Source organism: Halichoerus grypus, chromosome 4, assembly GCF_964656455.1.
Source record: "Halichoerus grypus chromosome 4, mHalGry1.hap1.1, whole genome shotgun sequence".
NCBI classification, from domain to species: Eukaryota; Metazoa; Chordata; class Mammalia; order Carnivora; family Phocidae; genus Halichoerus; species Halichoerus grypus.
The window spans coordinates 149,744,360-149,763,031 of record NC_135715.1 but is presented as its reverse complement, the minus strand read 5'-3'; the positions used below and the strand labels follow the sequence as shown (position 1 = coordinate 149,763,031).

The window sequence follows — 18,672 nt, the reverse complement described above, 5'->3', positions numbered from 1 at the left end:
AAAAGGGATGAGAAGAATCCCTGCTGAGCCCGAAACAAGGCTCAATCCCAGGAGTCCGAGATCTTGACCCTAGCTGAAGTCACATGCTTAACCGACTAAGCCACCCAGGTGCCCTGAGTTTATGGAATTTATTGAAGCTTATAATTTTTATGTTATGGATTCCAAGTACATGCATAGGGGTGGTTTTTAAAAATGGAAAATGAGAGATTAAAATTTGGCCTACAAATTGTGATGTGACCTTGGTAAATTATTAATAGATGAAAATTCTTTCATTGCTTTCCAGCATATATCTACACTATGCTTTTCTTTATAAATTTTATTTCATTTATTTCATTAATTCATAATGTAAAAATCATCCTTGTTCAGAGGATCATGATAAGTGTGAAAAAAATTTTAAATGACATTAAAAAGTGTGCAATGAAGTATGACACAGAACTTCTCAAAATCTGGCACTTTTTGACAGTCTTTCATCTTTTATTTAAATTGAATTATTCTTGTAGCATCATCTGGAGGTAGTTTTATTGACTTTGAAATTCTTTTAGAAGATTATGCTTCTAGTGACACAGATATTTCTCTGGTATCTGTTTTTTATGTAAAGAGCTTTGTGGAAGTTTCAATAATGAGCATTGTACTCTAAGAAAATAACACAAATTCTGGAGCTTCTATAAACCATCTCATGAAAAGACAAACCTAAAATGAATTAAAATAAAATGTGTAAATCAAGACTAGTTATTGTTCAATCTAATTTAGAATATTTATTTTGCCTTGAGCAAAATGTGACTCCCTGGGACAGGAACAATTTTTAATTAGGTAGAATTAGCCTTCAGTGAGCTGTGCTTCATTTTATTACATACCTTTTTCCTACTCCATCCTGCCTCTCATACTTTGTGTCTTAATAAGCATATAGAGGTGAAAGTATTTTATAAATCTCTGACTCTGTCATGTGAATAGTTTGCTGAGTTAACCCATCTAGGTTAGTCTGGGTTATTATAACAGAATAGCATAGGCTGGGTGGCTTAAACGTTTATTTCTAAAAGTTCTAGATCAGCATGCCAGCAGGGGCAGGTTCTTAGGGAAGGTCCTTTTCCTGTTTGCAGAAGGTCATCTTCTCATTGTATCTTCACCTGGTAGAGACCGGAGAGAGGAACCAACCTGTCTGTGTCTCTTCTTACAAGGGCACTAATCCCATCATGAGGGCTCCACCCCTCATGACCTAATTACCTCCCAGTGGCTCCATCTCCAAATATCATCACATTGGGGATTAGGATTTTCAACATGTGAATTTTGGAACAGACACAAACATTCAGCCCATAGCATAACTCTCCCAGAATATTCATATTTTAAAAGGGAAGCTTTGTATGAAGAATTTTAAAGGGATTTTTTTTTTTCTAGAATCTTCCCGATATTCCTTAGATCATGTCTTACTCTTTCATAGCACATTACCTACTCTACCTAGGTTAAGATCAGCCTTATCTAGGAACAACTTAACTCTTCTGCAGGAAGGGTAGATCTTTGAAAAGAAACCACAATAATGACTTGTTGGTAATTATAGAGGATTGATTGTCATGGTAACTTGTAATTAGGAGATGTGCCCAAGGGGAGGCCTGATTTAGTCTGATTAATACAGTTGAATAGAGTAAAATGCCTACCAAGGATGGGAAGCATGAAAAATGTGGCTGAGAAGGGTGAAAATTAAGTGGACAGAATGTTTTTTAAGGACTTAACAGCAGGAAGGCAGTTGGGAGCTATTGTTGTATGAAGGCCCTGCATGCCTTGAAAAGCATGTCTTGCCCCTGTAACTGAGAAATATTGAGTGAATTTTCGTATAAAGTAAAGGCACTTGAAAGTTTATTTCTTTTGACATTCTAGGAATAGTAGATCAAAGAGAAGTTACAAGAATGGAAGGGTAAGAAGTAGTTACTGAAAAATCCAGTTACCACTTTATGACTAATCTTTTTTGTTGATTAAGGAAGAATTTGTTTGTATCACTGTTGTCCAGGAGAATCCAACTTTAAATCTCTCTGTTATAAACAGCATTCCTCAAATCATGAACCCATCCCATCAGCCATCAGACATTATACAGACAGTGCTTTGACAATGACTCACATTCTCTCTAAGGGAAGAAATGAGAGTCTTGTAAAATTTAAGTAGAGATGTTAGTTAGACTGTAGAAAGTAATTGAGCTGATTAAAAAAATGAGTAAACAGAAATGTGTCAGAACCCTTAAAATAGGAAAATTTGCAGCTACTATGAAATGGAACATGGTCTAGTCCCATTAGTTATTAGTTTTCTTTCAGTTTACAGTTAATTTTTAAAAAAGTGTTGGACTAAAGAATAAATACAGATGTTGCCAGGCCCAAGACTGGACAATTATAGTATCTTTAGACATATGGAATGAAGTCACAGCTGGAATCAGCTTCTTTTTGTGTTTTTCTATAAAAAGGATTTGAAGATTTTGAAATAGTGTCAGAGAGATGGAAGACTGAGTTCCAGGGGCACACATACTATGCTAAATTGGCATTGCTAATTAGAGGCAAATTGGCAATGAACTTATTTCAGTCTGTTTGTTCTTACAGTAAAGTTTTTCATTTGTCAGCAGAATTCTGTGCTATGATCAGGAGTAGTAAGATATGACTTCGCAAAGATTGACTATGGCAATCTGGATGTAACTAATATACAGCTTTTTTCTTTTACAGATAGATGTGGCATCTCCTTGATTAATTACCCTTGCCTGGTGATGACAGTACTCTCAGAGTAGCTACTTAAGCTGCCCAGGTGACTGGATCATTCATCACTAAACTAAATCCAAAGAGAAGATGCTGAACAAGGCTTCCAAGCAGGGTTAGTAAATAGGTGGTCCTTCAAATGATTCCTTGTACCGTGGGCCGTGTGGTAAGTGTGATTGCTGTTCCTCTGACTCCTAATACAACTGCAGTAAATTCTTTTTTTTTTTTAGATTTTATTTATTTTTTTGAGAGACAGAGAGCACGAGAGAGAGCAGAAGGGGGCGGGTAGAGGGGCAGAGGGAGAAGCAGACTCCCCTGCTGAGCAGGGAGCCTGATGTGGGGCTTAATCCCAGGACCCTGGAGATCATGACCTGAGCCGAAGGCAGATGCTTAACCAACTGAGCCACCCAGGAGCCCCAGTAAATTCTTATTCTGTCTTATCCCTTCCTCCTTCTCTGCTGTAAGGCTGGGTCCAAGCTGTTTGCAGGCTGGGAGTGATGGATGGAGGGAAGCCATTTCTACTGGTAATAGGTGGATGATTTGCTTCTCTAGATCAGGGGATGTGAAAGCACATTTGTCCTATAAAGTCAGAGGAAGGTGGAAGACATATTCTTTACTGCTAGAGGTAGGGAAATGTCTGATTTTGCTTTAAGAGTTAGGGAAAAGTGACAGATAATCATTTGATATGAATGTGAAAGTTTGGGACAATTAGGGGCACAGGAGACATAACTGCCCCTGTAGAGGATAAGGTCAAAGTCAGTGTGACATTTTTAAGGGAGTATTTCTTGAATGCCGTACACATATTCCCAGTTGTTCTGGTTGAATCCAGGATCTATCAACAAAGTTGTAAAGATGTCTGTTCTTAGGACTGCACTGGTGGTTTTTTACATACCATAGTTTTCTTTTCTAGGTTTTTTTTTTTAAAGATTTTATTTATTTATTTGACAGAGAGAGGCACAGCGAGAGAGGGAACACAAGCAGGGGGAGTGGGAGAGGGAGAAGCAGGCTTCCCGCCGAGCAGGGAGCCCAATGTGGGGCTCGATCCCAGGACCCTGAGATCATGACCTGAGCCGAAGGCAGACGCTTAACGACTGAGCCACCCAGGCGCCCCTTCTTTTCTAGGTTTATGTGGAATTTTGAGTTGTTAAATTAAGCTCAATGTCTAAAATTTTAAGATATTTTATAACTGGATACATAAAAGTGAAAATAGTTCTGTACATTTCAATATTAAATTTGCTCAAATTATTTTTAAAATAGTGGGAATAAAGGAACATAATCATGTATTAACATGGCAAAGAGATGTTTTAATAAAGGGTAAACTAGTATCTCAGCTAAACATTAATAACTTACATAGACTGGTTACCTACTGGGAACACTATTTCAATATGATGTCAAACTTAGTAGTGATAGTAAGATGCATAACTGATGTGGGGAAAACATATCCATTTAAATCAAAAGAACTAGTGGCCAATTAGGAACATCAAAAGCAACAAATTAAATGATTTTAGCATGTAGAATGAGCTACTGTGATCTAAGTCCTTTTAAAAACAAGTTTTAATATTCTTTTTTTTATAGTCCAGAAATAAGACACTTAATGAGTGTACCTAAAAAGGCTTTATAAATTCATCTTTTCAGGACTAACAACTTTGTTCTTTATACTAGTGGAAGAAGTCTGGTGGATGCCCTCTGAGAAGAGTATATGTAATATATCAGATAATTAGTTCCTATTCCTAAAAACGAATGGAGAATACATTACACTTTGCACATCACCTGATCTGAGACACTAGATTGCTATTTTGTTCATATTATTACCGTGCTCAAATTGGTTCTACAGGGTGACTACAATCAGGCTTTACCTAAGGAACTGGCAAATTAGTTTTGTTTTTTTTTTTAAGATTTTATTTATTTATTTGACAGAGACACAGTGAAAGAGGGAACACAAGCAGGGGGAGTGGGAGAGGGAGAAGCAGGCTTCTCAGGGAGCAGGGAGCCCGATGCGGGGCTCAATCCCAGGACCCTGGGATCATGACCTGAGCCGAAGACAGATGCTTAATGACTGAGCCACCCAGGCGGCCCGCAAATTAGTTTTTTTTAAAGATTTTTATTTATTTATTTGAGAGAGAGAGAGAGAGAGAGAGAGAAGCATGAGCAGGGGGAGGGGCAGAGGGACAAGCTGAGCAGGGAGCCCAAAGCGGGGCTCGTTCCCAGGACCCTGGGATCATGACCTGAGCCGTAGGCAGATACTCAACCAACTGAGCCACCCAGGCGCCCCTAATTTCTTTTATTTAATAGGAGCAATGGGTTTTCATTTTAAGTTTGTCAGCATTAGGTGGAAACCATAGCCATAAGTCAGAGATGTTCTCCATGATTCCCGCTTCTATACAGCCCAGGAGCCTGTGCAGCTCTAATGCTAAGCTGAATTCCCCATGTCAGTTAGATGTTGTTCATGGGACACAGGGTTAGGAGATACCCTACCCTCCTAACTCATTTCTGATCTGAATCACAATGCCATCCCAAGAGATCCAGCCAAATTTGAGTCTCAGACCGTTTGTTTCTTTTAAAGGAGTGTTATTGCTTTAGATACATTTCAGAAATAAGTAATTTTTAAAAGTCTTTGAAAACAGCAAGCACCAAATTTCCCTGCTTAATGACTTACCTTTGAAGCCTACTTTAATAAACTTGCACTTAAACTAAACAAACCTAATGACCAAAAGGAATAGTTTATTATTTTAAGAAATTAGCTCCAATTATTAGAGAAAGCATCTCATCCCAAGGTAACAATTTCAGAGCATGAAAATAGTTCAGTGTTAATGAATTCCAAAAATAAATTACTGATGCCTTGCTAATTTGTTATAAGTGGCTCAATTTGCTAAATAAATCAGGGAAATGGCTTCTACTTACTGACTACCTATTCTTACCTTTGATGTTTTATTTTCTTGTATTTGGTTACACTATAAAGTGAAGGCTACAGTTGGGAACTCATTATTAAGATCATTAAACAACCTGGGACATATGTGAGCATAGCCCATACCACATGTTCTTGAGACCTTCGAGATAGGGTGGCCACTGTGTTTAGTTAGCTTATCCCAACTTTTTATTCCTGGCTTATCTTTGTGTGTAGCCCTTACCCTATCACTATTTTGCTCCTTCTATCCTCCCTCTATCCCATTGCTAGGCACCAGCAGCCAGATTTGATTTGATTCACATTAATTCTAACTTGGTCTGTTCTTTAGGGGCCTTTTCCTCTATCAGGATGTGTAGGCAGTCAAGCTTACCTTTATTCTTTGATCCTGAAGAAATTTTGCCAACATTTGGTAGTTTCAATCATCCTGACTTTATTTATTAAATATAAGTATTTTATTTATTAGATCTGTTTTTGTCTTTGCAAACATTTTAGGTGACTCTTGAGTCATACCACATGGATATGTGTGACCGTGAATGTCTTGGTTTGAAGGTCCGAACCATCTGGGTGTATGCTGTTGTGGTTTGTGCTGCTGAGCTCCTGGGCCTGGTGTTGCTAAGATGGTGAGTCTGGAGTTAAACACAGAGTCATCCTCTAGGGACCCATTTTAGAACATTCTTCTCTCTTTAGGCAATGTTATAGGCTGGATTTACCAGATTTTGGGTAGGCCCTAGAGATCCAGGAGGTTTACAAGCACTTGTGTCTGTTCCAGGGCTCAGTCATCTTGTTCATTAGAAAGATAGACTAGTGTGCCTCCACTGACTAATGTATTTTCACAATTCAAAATGCTTCAGGATGTTTCCACGTTTTATGAAATTTACTGAAGCACAAAATGTGTTGATGGAACCTTACTTCTTGATGCAGTAATAGGTTCCTTCCAGTCTTTAGACAGATTTAGGTTTACTAAAAACTCGTTAATGCCAGCAGTCATTAGAAGTTAACATTTCTCACTGTAGTGATACTCAGTTTGAATTGGAATAGCATTTGTTTTCATCAGTGATCCAATTGCTAATTGTTGTGTGCTTGAGGTGTGGGGATTAGGAGCTTTAAGTGATCATATTTTCTTTTCCTGAGAATACAAGAATAAGCAATAATGTCACAACCCCTTTACAAATTTCAAATAGATCATACATATGGTTGTAAAGCCAAATTGCATTTTTTTCCAGTTTAAAATTTATAGAATGATTCTACACTAAAGATTGGACCGACAACATGGATTTGAGCATTCTAAAGACGCTAGCACAGGTAAAGTCTCTGAGGAACAATATAAAAATATCTTGGAAAAAATTCCTAGAATCTTTATCATTCGTCCATAATAAAAAGTTTTTTTTTTTTTAGTATAATGAATAAAATGTGTCCCCATATTTGTGTATCCATATTTCTCTCTGAATCTTACTTTCTCAAAGCAATTTCTTAAAAATTCCTAAAATAATATAGAACTATCATAGAATCATAGAATATGAGAACCAGAAGATATCTGATTTACAATATTTAATCATTGCTATTCAAGATAGCCTGAGTGAGATAGGATGTTAGGAATTCTTCAGTGGTTCTTCCATTAGCATTTCCTGGAATCAGGAATTGTGGAAAGCACTGGGGATAATCTTATGCTCTGCTGATTAGGTAGGATCCGTGCCTACAACATAAAAGGGACTTAGAAAAAATGTTTGCAGAATGAATGAATGAATGGAGGAGAGGAAATATACTGGATGGACTGAAGTGCTACTCTCTGCTCAGCATTACTACTACTTAATGTTATGAAAACAAAAGGAACATAATTCCCTTTCAGTTTGTGAATGCAGTAAGCTCTTAGTTCCTAATTTTATTTTCCTCCTCCTTTAAACCTATTTGCCTACAATCTATTTTTTTTTTTACATAACAGTGATCTTTCAAAAACCATAAATCATATGCTATCCTATTTCTGCTTTAAAATCTTCTGACTTCTCAACGCATTTAGTACAAAAATTCAACCATTTATCACAACCTACAAGTACATGCTTGCCCACTTATCCATTCTCATGCCCCATAGCTCTTTTTCTCTCACACTGCACACTAGTCACATTGACCCTCTTTCTCTTCATAGTTTCCAACTCAGGACTGTTGAACTGACTATTCTCTAGACCTGAGAGGCATATCTTCACATACCTGGCTTCTTCCCATTATTTAGTTCTTGTCTAAGGTCACCTCCTTAAAGATGCCTTCCTTGAACACCCCAACACATTTCCATGATACTCCCTCCAGCACTCCCTGCCAGGTCACTCTGTATTTATATATAGCAGTAATGGCTTCATGATATTGTTTTCCAGGGCAGTCATCTTTAATGCTGTGTCTCAGTATCTAGAACAGAAACCGGCACAGGTTGAATGAGTAAATGCTGAATTTGTAATTACATTCTTTTTTTTTTAAGATTTTTATTTATTTGAGAGAGAGAATGAGAGAGAGAGAATAAGAGGGGGGAGGGTCAGAGGGAGAATCAGACTCCCTGCTAAGCAGGGAGCCCGATGTGGGACTCGATCCCGGGACTCCAGGATCATGACCTGAGCCGAAGGCAGTTGCGTAACCAACTGAGCCACCCAGGCGCCCCTTGTAATTACGTTCTTAAAATCCTCTACCAGAAAGAGTCAGGAATGAGCTTTCAAGATTGATCCTGCCCCTTGTCTGAGCTCCCTTAGTGCTCTGTGTATGCATGTGTAATTACCACATGGTATCCTAGCTCTTTACCAGCCCATCGTATTCACCAATTGTAATCCCTTAGTGAGGAAGGCTCTCTAGCATCTCACAGTGCTGGACATATCAGGGGATTTCAGTAAGTTATTTTGGAGAAAGGATGTTTAAACTTATTAAGCACCTGTTTGGTAAAATAGAATGACAGCAGATGTTACTTTGGGGTAATATTTATTTAAGGGTTAAGAACACAGGCTCAGAAAAACTCATGTAACCTTGGGAGATACTTAATGTGGTGAGAATGTCTTCAGATCCCTTCTCCATCTCTACTTCTACTAGCAGAACTCTGCTTTTATTTTAGACAGCCATGGGTCCAGCAGAAAGATTTCACTTTCTTCCTTTCTTGTAGCTAGGGGTAGAAAATGATATGCCAATAGATGATGTTGGGTGGATTTTGGGGAAGACTCTAATGGAAGACTCAGCCCTTATTCCCCTCTTGTGGCTTGAAATATTCGCCCACAGTATTTTGTTGTTTCTTCTACTAAGGAGAAGAGTCTATTTCCCTAACCTTTGAATATGGGCTGGCCTTGTGATTTTCTTTGGTTAATAGAAGGCGCATACTTGATAAATTTGTAAGAGATTTGAAAGCCTATTTGAAAGCTGTTGAAGCGTTAGGAATTCTTTTTCTTTTTTTTTTAGAGAGAGAGAGAGAGCGCATGCACACATGGAAGTAGAGGTGGGGTGGGGGTGGAGGTGGGGACGGACAGTGGGAGGGAGAGAGAGAATCTTAAGCAGGCTCCACGTCCAGTGCAGAGCTTGACCAGGGGCTCTATCTCATGACACGGAGATCATGACCTGAGCCAAAATCAAAAGTTGGACACTTAACCAACTGAGCCACTGGGTACCCCGAAGAGTTAGGAATTCTTAACCCTTTAAGCCCATATATTATATTAAGATTAGTCCAGGGTCTTTAGTTGTAATTTATTTCTTGTCATAATGTTTAGTGAAGGTTTCCCTAATCTCTAAGGGATAATAAAGAGACTTCAGTCAGAGAGAAGGGGGATCAAGTTCGGGAAATACAAGGAGTGCTAACCTCCTTTTTGGCCTGGTGTTGGTGGACAGAAGGGATAGCAAGAGGCAGAATATGGAACCAGTGAAATATGTGTCCTGATTTTTCCTCTCTTGGCTTTAGCCTGGGTTGAAGGAATGTTTGGGAAGTTGATGGGCTATCAATGTCATATGGCTCTTTCCTGTTCCCTTAACTGGACTCGGTGGGGAGCTTAGGGGTAGGGGTAAAGACCCTGACCAATGTGTGGAAGGGAGGGATTTGGACACTAACATGAGAACAGTCAGGGTGAGGTGACTTCATGGCAGGGGTTGAGAAAAGGCTATCAGGCCAGGGTACTGGATGGAGGCTGCAGGGTAAACCAGGAGTTTGAAGCCAGTAAGAATTGAGAAAAAGGTGAGTTGGCAGAAGGAAGAGGCCAATTTCTCCTGGGAACAAAGTCCAAGCTAAAGGAATGGACCATAAATTTGCTGGCCATAAACTGCAACAACAGAGGCCAATGGGGCAAACTGCAACCAGGAGAACAGGGGACGTCAGTTCAGAGACCAGCAGATGCCAGTCCAAGGACTGGCGTGAGGCTGAGGGCCCCTTTACTCCAATACCAGGAGAATATAACACCCCAAATGGTTGCAGCTTTACTGGAGGTTGGGCAGGAAGAGGCTCCTGTGAGGCTGAGGATTTTTGTTCAAATGAGAGAGCATTACTTGAACGTTACTTGAAGAGACTGTTAAATGACCAGATTGTACTGGAGATCTCTCTATGTCTCTAATATGTCTGTATTTAAACCTGCTAGGTATTAGAGGTGGAGAGACAGGAAATATCGGTTTTCAACAAAATAAAGTTTTGCAGCACATCTGAGTTTTTATGTCAGTTACATTTTGTGAACCTGTTTTGCTTGACTGGCTTCAAGAAGAGAATATTGGCCTAGAAGCTCTCCAAGGTCCCCTCTAGCTTTCAGTGTTAGGGTTTCAGTACATTTCCATTATTTGTCAAACTTCCGCAGCAGCCTCCTTAGAGGTCTCCCTACCTCCTGATGATCTTTCCTGAGCTTTCTATCTCTTGTAGTAGAGCAAGAACAGACTTTTTCAAATACTTCTTTATTCATGGAATTTCCCTGCTCAGAAGCATATTGTCTTTAAAACTCCTTTTAGGGATCTTAACATTGTCCATTTCCTGTTCTGTTTGAGGCCCTTTGCGGGATCAGATGTATTTACCATGTGTTGATTCTCCTGGTCTTGGTCTTGGTCTTTTTGGAAAACCAAAAGGCATCTCTGGTGTCCTTTACACTTTCGAGCTTTAAACTATGCTCAAAGCTTTTCTTTTTCACATTAACATAAACGAGCTTTTGGTTAGCCCTTAGTTATTGTTTTTATCTCCTGGAAATAATACCTTAGTGATGTTAGACACACATTTTTATTTGCTGCAAATAAACTATAATGAGCGATGTGTATGGTTCATTTTTCTGAAACTTTTCTGTAAGTCCCTGCGTGCATCAAGGGACTTGATTTTTATAATTCATTTAAGTATATTCTATGCAGTTCTTCCCTTGGAAGGAAACTCCATAACATTTCTGGAAACTGTTCTCTGGTTACTTCAAGTCAAAGAAGAGAGTTGAAGTTTAGTAATTAAAATGACCAGCCTCCTGTACTAGTTAAAATTTTGATCCTGTTTTGTATTTATGGCTTTCCTCCTCTCCCAGCATCAGCAATACACAGGCAGGAAGTTGGGGAAAAGATGGGGGTTTGCTTTTTCCTTTTTCTACTCCTTCCTTCCTCACCAGACACATTTTCTGATCCCTCCAGCACCACCCCCACTCCTGGCCCCAAGCAACAGCTGTTCTACTTTCTTCCACTATACATTAGTTTAATCTGTTCCAAACTTTCACACAGGTGGGCTCATGTAGTTTGTACTCTCTTGCAATGGCTCTTTTTTCTTAGCCTAATGTTTTCGAGTTTCATCCATGCTGCTTGATTAATATTTTTGTTTCTGAGTAATGTTATATTTTCTGAATATATTAGTTTGTTTGCCTGTTCTCCATTCATTATTTTTCTCTGTGTATTCTTCTGGAAATTGCATAGATTTAGCTTTTTTGTGTAGGACTATGTGCATTTTAACTTATTATTTTTTGTATAGTCTTATGCAAGGAATGGGGTTCATTTTTTTCCATATACATATTCAATTATTCCAGCACTGTTTGTACAAAAGCCTTTTTTCTCTCTCTTGAGTTACCTTGGCACCTTTGTCAAAAACCCATTAACAAACAAACAAATAAGTAAAAATCTATTAACCACATGTGTGACTCTATTTAAGGACTCTATATTCTGTTCCACTGACCATAAATTTATCCTTCAACCAACACTACACTCTTTTGATTGCTGTAAATCTTGAAATCTGATTAGGCCTCCCAACTTCATTGTTTTTAAAGTTTCTTTTGATATTTCATGTCATTTATTTTTCATGTGAATTTTAGAATCAGCTTATCAGGTTCTACAAAAATAGGCTACTGGGATTTTAATCGGTAAACATTAAAAAATAAAAAACAAAACAAACCTGTCCCTTATGCCCCCCTTTCTCTCTGCATCTGTTACAATCCAATCCGTTACGATCCAAAATTATATAGTATTATAATATGTTGAGAAGACTATCTGTGTAGTCAGTAGATGAAATTTAAAAAATAAACTTCTTTATTGGATAACTTTTTTAAACATTTTTTTTCTACTTTAAACTGTGCTACTAAACATTTGCTAAGTAACATCTTTAAGTATAAACATCTTAACCTGTTGGGGATTTTCTTTTTCTTTTTTTTTTCTTTTTAAAGATTTTATTTATTTATTTGACAGACAGAGACACAGTGAGAGAGGGAACACAAGCAGGGGGAGCGGGAGAGGGAGAAACAGGCTTCCCGCCGAGCAGGGAGCCTGATGCGGGGCTCGATCCCAGGACCCTGGGATCGTGACTGGATCTGAAGGCAGACGCTTAATGACTGAGCCACCCAGGTGTCCCAACCTGTTGGGGATTTTCTTTCTATGGGTTAAAGTCCCAAAAGTGGGATTATTGAATCAAAGCTTATGTAAATTTTAAATCTTATTGAACAAAAAATTCTAAATAGAATATTGGCAAACAGAATACTATAATGCCTCCAAAGAATAATATGTCATGACTAAGTAGAACTCATCCCAGGAATGCAAAGTTATCTCAATATCAGAAACCTATGAGTTTAATTCTTTACATTTGCCAGTTAAAGAAGAAAGCCATATAGTTATATCAATAGATACTGAAAAGCTTTGAATAAAAGATAGCAGTTACTCATAAAAAGTCTAAGTGCAATAAAAATAGCAGAATATGCTTAAATAAGATAAAGACTATCAGAAATAAATAGCAAATATTATTCTAAATGATGAAACATTAAAGACATTTCTGTTACATTTAGAAAAAGGACAGAGATGACCAGTACTTTATTAATATTCAACATTATTTTAGAAGTTGTCTAAAATGCAATAGAAAGAAAATGAAATAACACCTAAAATAATGGAAAAGAAAACAAAATGGTTTTTCTTTTTCTTGTCTATGATATATCTTCATATCCTTAGAAATTGTTATGGACTGAACTGTGTCCCCTCTCCCCCCTCCCCACTCCCAAATTCATGTTGAAATCTTAACCACCAATGTGATCAATCATATTTGGAGAAACGGCCTTTAAAGAGGTAAATAAGGCTAAAATAAGTTCATAAGAGTGGAACCCTAATTCAATATGACTGGTGGCATTATAAGAAGAGGAGATTAGGACACAGACAATACAAATGACCATGTGAGGGTGTTGCAGGATTGTAGGGCTCTAGTCTCACGGAGTCAAAGAATGAATCTTGGGGACACAAAAGGGTGAAGTAAAGTGAAAGTTTATTAAGTGGAGGTGAGAGCAGTAAGGAGAGAAAAAAAGCTCTGTAAAGTGAGAGGGGTCCCGAGTGGGTTGCCACTAAGGGCTTTTGGTGGCAGTCTTTTATTGAGAACTGACTGGGAAGCTTGTGGCCTTGAGATTCTGTGCCAGCTTGGTTTGTTCCCTTATTTCTTGTTCAGCTCTGTCTTAGCATCTCCACCTGCCAAGAATAGTTTCTGGAGCTTAATCAGGGGAGACAGGGGCCTCCTATCTCTCTGGCCTATACCTTAACCCTTTCCCTGCTCATGGGAGGGGACCTGTGGGCAGAAAGAGCTATACTGGGATTGTGAGGAGTGACTGATTGTATACTTTCTAATTAGTGGGGATTAGGGATAGCACAAGTCTCCAAGGGCACAATGAGAAAGCTTGGTTTCCTCCTGAAAGCCAAAGAAAGAGGCCTCAGGAGAAACCAACCCTGCTGACACCTTGATCTTGGACTTCCAGTCTTCAAAACTGTGAAAAAATAAATTTCTGTAGTTTAAGTCACCTGGACTATGATATTTTGTTAAGGCAGCCCTAGAAAACTAATACAGAAACCCATGATAAGCTCATCCTACTAAAAATGTACAAGTTATACTAAGAGAATTTGGTTAGATGGCTGGATAGAAGATAATTATACATAAGCCAAAATGTTTCTGTATTATTTATGACCACCTGTACATGGAAGTCAGGGAAAAAAATGGCAAGTAGAATTACCTGTATGGAAAAGATGGAATTTTGATATCTTGATCTTTAGCTACTTCTGTATACACTGGCTATTATGATATTTATTTATCACTCTCTTAAAGGGAAATTCTTTGGCTTCAATACAAAAACATTCAGCTTTATACCACATTAAATTTACTGTTGCCTTGACAAAAATTAGATATGTAGATAATTTTGTTTCTCTTCTCAAAAGGAAAGGTTTATATTTTTTATTTTATTTTTTATTTTTCATAGATGTCTCATGCTTTATTTTTACCCAGCGGTGATTCAGGCCATGCCCCACCTGGCCGTTGGCACTGTCTCTGGAGAGTGGAAGGAGCAGCCTCCTCAGAAAGCCCAGGCAGCTGCCAGTTTTCCTTGCTGCAGGGGCCGTCAGAGTAGGCCCAGCAGCACCCCCGCCGCCGCACCCGCGTTTCTCCGCCGTCTAGCCCTTTCTCTAGACCTGGTCTGCCTCTATCCTTCTCTTGCTGGGAAGCCCTGTTTCTGTGCCCTAAAGCTGCACACTTCTCATCAGGTGTGTTCTGGGTGTCTTCAGGGTCACCCCAAAGGGGCGGTTCCGGGATGCAGAGCAGGCCAGCACTCTCCCTCAGCGGCTGGGCAGTATTGATCTTCTTTTTAAATTTTGAGTTTTTGTTTAAATTTAAGTTAACATATATGGTAAAATGCATCACTTACATACAACGCCCAGTGCTCATCACAAGTGCCCTCTTTAATACCCATCACCTATTTAGCCCATCCCCCGCCCACCTCCCTTCCAACAACCCTCAGTTTCTTCTCTATCGTTAAGAGTCTCTTATGGTTTGCTTCTCTCTCTCTCTCTCTCTCTCTCTCTTTTTAAGGAAAGGTTTAATTTATTGGGAACATTTATTGTTAAATAGTTTATTTAAATTATAAGTTTAGTGAATGTGTAAAAATATTGACCATCCTCAGGAAGTTCTTGCATAACACCTTTTTAGTTTCACTACCTTTCAACAAACACAATTTCCAAGAAACAATCTAAAAGTAAATAATTTATATTCTAGTGTAATTATCTAATGACACACAGATAATAGGAACCTATTATTCAAATTCACTTTACTAAAAATAAAACTCATGGTACTCTTCTATTTTTAATCTCAATTTTGAATTCTATTTAAAACCTGTTTGGGGGTACCTGGGTGGCTCAGACTAAGCGTCTGCCTTCGGCTCAGGTCATGATCCCGGGGTCCTGGGATCCAGCGTTGGGCTCCCTGCTCGGTGGTGGGGAGCCTGCTTCTGCCTCCGCCTGCAGCTCCCCTTGCTTGTGCTCTCTCTCTCTCTGTCAAATGAATAAATAAAATCTTAAAAAAAAAAAAGCTGTTTGAGGAAAGATATGTTAGAGATGTCATTTACAGCTTTGTTCAAGTTTTCTCATTCAATCTTCTTTTTTGCAATTAGTGCACAATCTTTCCTATATATAGAAAACTGCATAAGGTACCTCAACTATTTATCATTTTAAGGTTTTGTATTTACTGCTCCATCTTTTTTGGTGATACTTCCATGATTTTAAATAAAATGTTATAGAATTATTTTTTGCAGAATTAACAATACCATTTATAAACATTTAAGCCATGCAGAACTGTACAAGTAAGATAACAAAGTACCTTCATGTACCACTATTTAGAGACAGATATTGATATGATCAGTAGAATGACTTTTTAGCCATTGCCGTATATATACAGAAAGATAGAAATATAACTGTAGATGGCTGGAAACAGTATACAAAAATTGCATCTATTTATATATCATATTTTAAATTAAAAGATAAATTTAGTTTTACTTGAATTTAATGGAAAAGGAAGCTAACATGAAGCTTAATGGATGTTCAACCTTCCGATGTTTCTTCATCCCAGATATTTATTGCTAAAAGAGCCTTTTAAGAAGAATGATGAGGAACATTAATAAATTTTCTTAGAGTTCATGTGTTAGTTTTATGTCATATTGACTGATTTCTGCTGTGAAAGATGAGGAAATGAGCACTCATCCTTTCTCCCATTTCCTTCTGTTTTTTATTCAGTGTATTATAATATTGTCTTTTCAAATTTTATAACATTGACATATAGCTATAATTACATAGCTATAATTTTTAGAGTTGTTTATTCTTTCCTCCACACTTAAAATGGATTGGATTTTCTCTATCAGTCTTTTTTACCATAGTGTCTCCTTTCCTCAGTTCCTTGTTTTCATTCATATCTTTGATGACTGTATTTCATGGTCAACTAATTTTCAACAGTGGCACCAAGGACACACAAGAGAGAAAGGATAGCCTCTTCAAAAAATGATGCTGGGAAAACTGGGTAGACACATGCAAAAGAAAGAAATTTGGACCCCTATCTTATACTACAAACCAAAGTAAACTCAAAATAAATTGAAGCTTTAAATGTAGGACCTTGAAACCATAAAACTCTTAGAAGAAAATGTAGAGGAAAAGCTCCTCAATGTTGGCCTTGGCAATGATTTTTTTTGGATCTGATACCAAAATCACAGGCAACAAAAACAAAATGAAGTAGGGACTACATCAAACTAAAAAGGTTTTGCATAGCAAAGGTTTTGCATATGCTTTTTTTAAGCATAAAAAAAAAAAGGCATCCTATGGAATGGGAGAAAATATTAGCAAACCTTATTTGATAAGGGATTAATTCTAAAATATATAAGGAACTCTTACAATTTAGTAGCAAAAAAAAAAAATAAATAAAAACCCTCAAATAACCCAGGTAAAAAATGGGCAAAGCATCTGAGTAAACATTTTTCTAAGTAAGACAAATGGCCAACAGGTTATATAAAAATATGCTCAAAATCACTATCATCAGTAAAGGGAAATCAAAACCACAATGTGATATCATCTCACATCTGTTAGGATATCTATTATCAAAAAGACAAGGGATAACAAATGTTGGCAAGCATGTGGAGAAAAGGGAACCCTTGTGTGCGCTGTTGGTGGGAATAGGAAGTGGGATAGCCACTGATTATGGAAAACAGTGTGGAGGTTCCTTTAAAAATTAAAATTGGAGCTCTCATATGATCTAGCAATCCCACTTCTAGGTATATATCCAATGGAAATTAAATCAGTATCTTGAAGGGATATCTGCATTCCAATGTCGTTGCAGCATTATTCACAGCAGCCAAGATACGGAAGCAACCTAAGTGTCCATTGATGGAGGAATGGTTAAAGAAGATGTGGTATATACACACAATGGAATATTCAGCCAAAAAAAGAGAAGGAAATCCTGCCTTTTGTGACCACATGAAAGAACATGGAGGGCGTTATGTTAAATGAGATAAGCCAGAAGAGAAAGATAAATACTGTATGATCTCACTTATATGTGGCATCTTAAAAAAAAAATCTCACTCATAGAAACAGAGACTAGAATGGTGGTTGCCGAGGGCTGGGACTGGGTGAAATGGGAAGCTGTTAGTTAAAGGGTACAGACTTTCAGTTAGAAGATGAATAAGACTGAGGATCTAATGCACAGCATGGTGGCTATAGTTAATAATTTTATATTGTATATTTAATGGATTGTTAGGCAACTTGATTGTGGTAATCATTTCACAATGTATACATATATCAAATCATCACATTGTACACTTTAAATATATTACAATTTTATCAGTTATACCTCCATAGAGCTGGGGGAAAAAAGAGAAGTACTCAGAGATATTGTATCCTCAGTTTTGTGCACATCTGCTACAAATTATAAAATGTTATAAAATACTTGGGTCATATTTTTACCCTGAGAACTTTGTAATATTGCTCTATTCTTTTCTGGCACTAAAGTTTGCTGGTGAAAGAAATGTCTTGAGGCTAGCTTAATTTCTTTCCCCCTATAGGTGAATCATTTTATTCTCTCACTGAAAGGATGGTAGATTCATTTAAAAAAACAACAACCCATATTTAATATGGAAAAATTATCAGATGGCATAAATACATGTATAAATTATAACAAGATCTGTATTAATTATTTATTTGTGCTTTTATAATTTTAAAAATTCTAGCTTTTAAAATAGATTATACCATTATTCTTTTTTATATAAAAATTAGGGCCAAAAATAGGCAAATTTTGGGGCGCCTGGGGGGCTCAGTCAGTTAAGTGGCTGCCTTCGGCTCAGGTCATGATCCCAGGGTCCTGGGATGGAGCCCTGCATCAGGCTCCTTGCTCAGCAGAGAGCCTGCTTCTCCCTCTCCCTCTGCCTGCCTGCCGCTCCCCCTGCTTGTGCTATCTCTCTCACTCTCTCTCTCTCTGTGTCAAATAAATAAAATCTTAAAAAAAAAAAGAGCTTTAAAAAAAATAGGCAAATTTCTCTTGTACTTTTATCTTTATTTTTTGTAGTGTGTTTGATCATTTTATACGGTTATGTTTCAATTCTGATTTTAGCTTTAAACCTTTATAACTTTATTTTTTATTCAGCTTATTTTTTAAATTTTTTATTATGTAGCTTAAAATAGTTTACTATTTATATTTATTTACTATTTTTATTTTTTAGTTAATTTATAGGTAAGGAGGAGGAAAAGTTTTGTGTGACAATTTTGAACTTAAGCACAATCCACATTCCAAATAAAGGAGGTTAGATGCTCTATTTCACCCTAGTGGGTTCTGGA

The 18,672-nt window shown here is 37.6% G+C and overlaps 1 protein-coding gene across 8 annotated transcripts in view; it reads left to right on the top strand.

Annotated features, from left to right (window-relative positions):
• COL5A2 (collagen type V alpha 2 chain) overlaps positions 1-18,672 on the top strand; it is a 516,164-nt gene that overhangs the window by 172,110 nt on the left and 325,382 nt on the right. For 3 of the 8 annotated variants that reach the window (XM_078071089.1, XM_078071095.1, XM_078071090.1), the window contains one exon: positions 2,697-2,841. In XM_078071089.1, the coding sequence (XP_077927215.1) occupies positions 2,817-2,841 (25 nt within the window). In that variant the 5' untranslated portion in view covers positions 2,697-2,816. Of the gene's footprint in view, positions 1-2,696; positions 2,893-6,123; positions 6,252-6,854; positions 6,934-18,672 lie in introns of all 8 variants that reach the window. The other 5 variants (XM_078071096.1, XM_078071091.1, XM_078071092.1 and 2 more) reach the window with 4 other exon arrangements.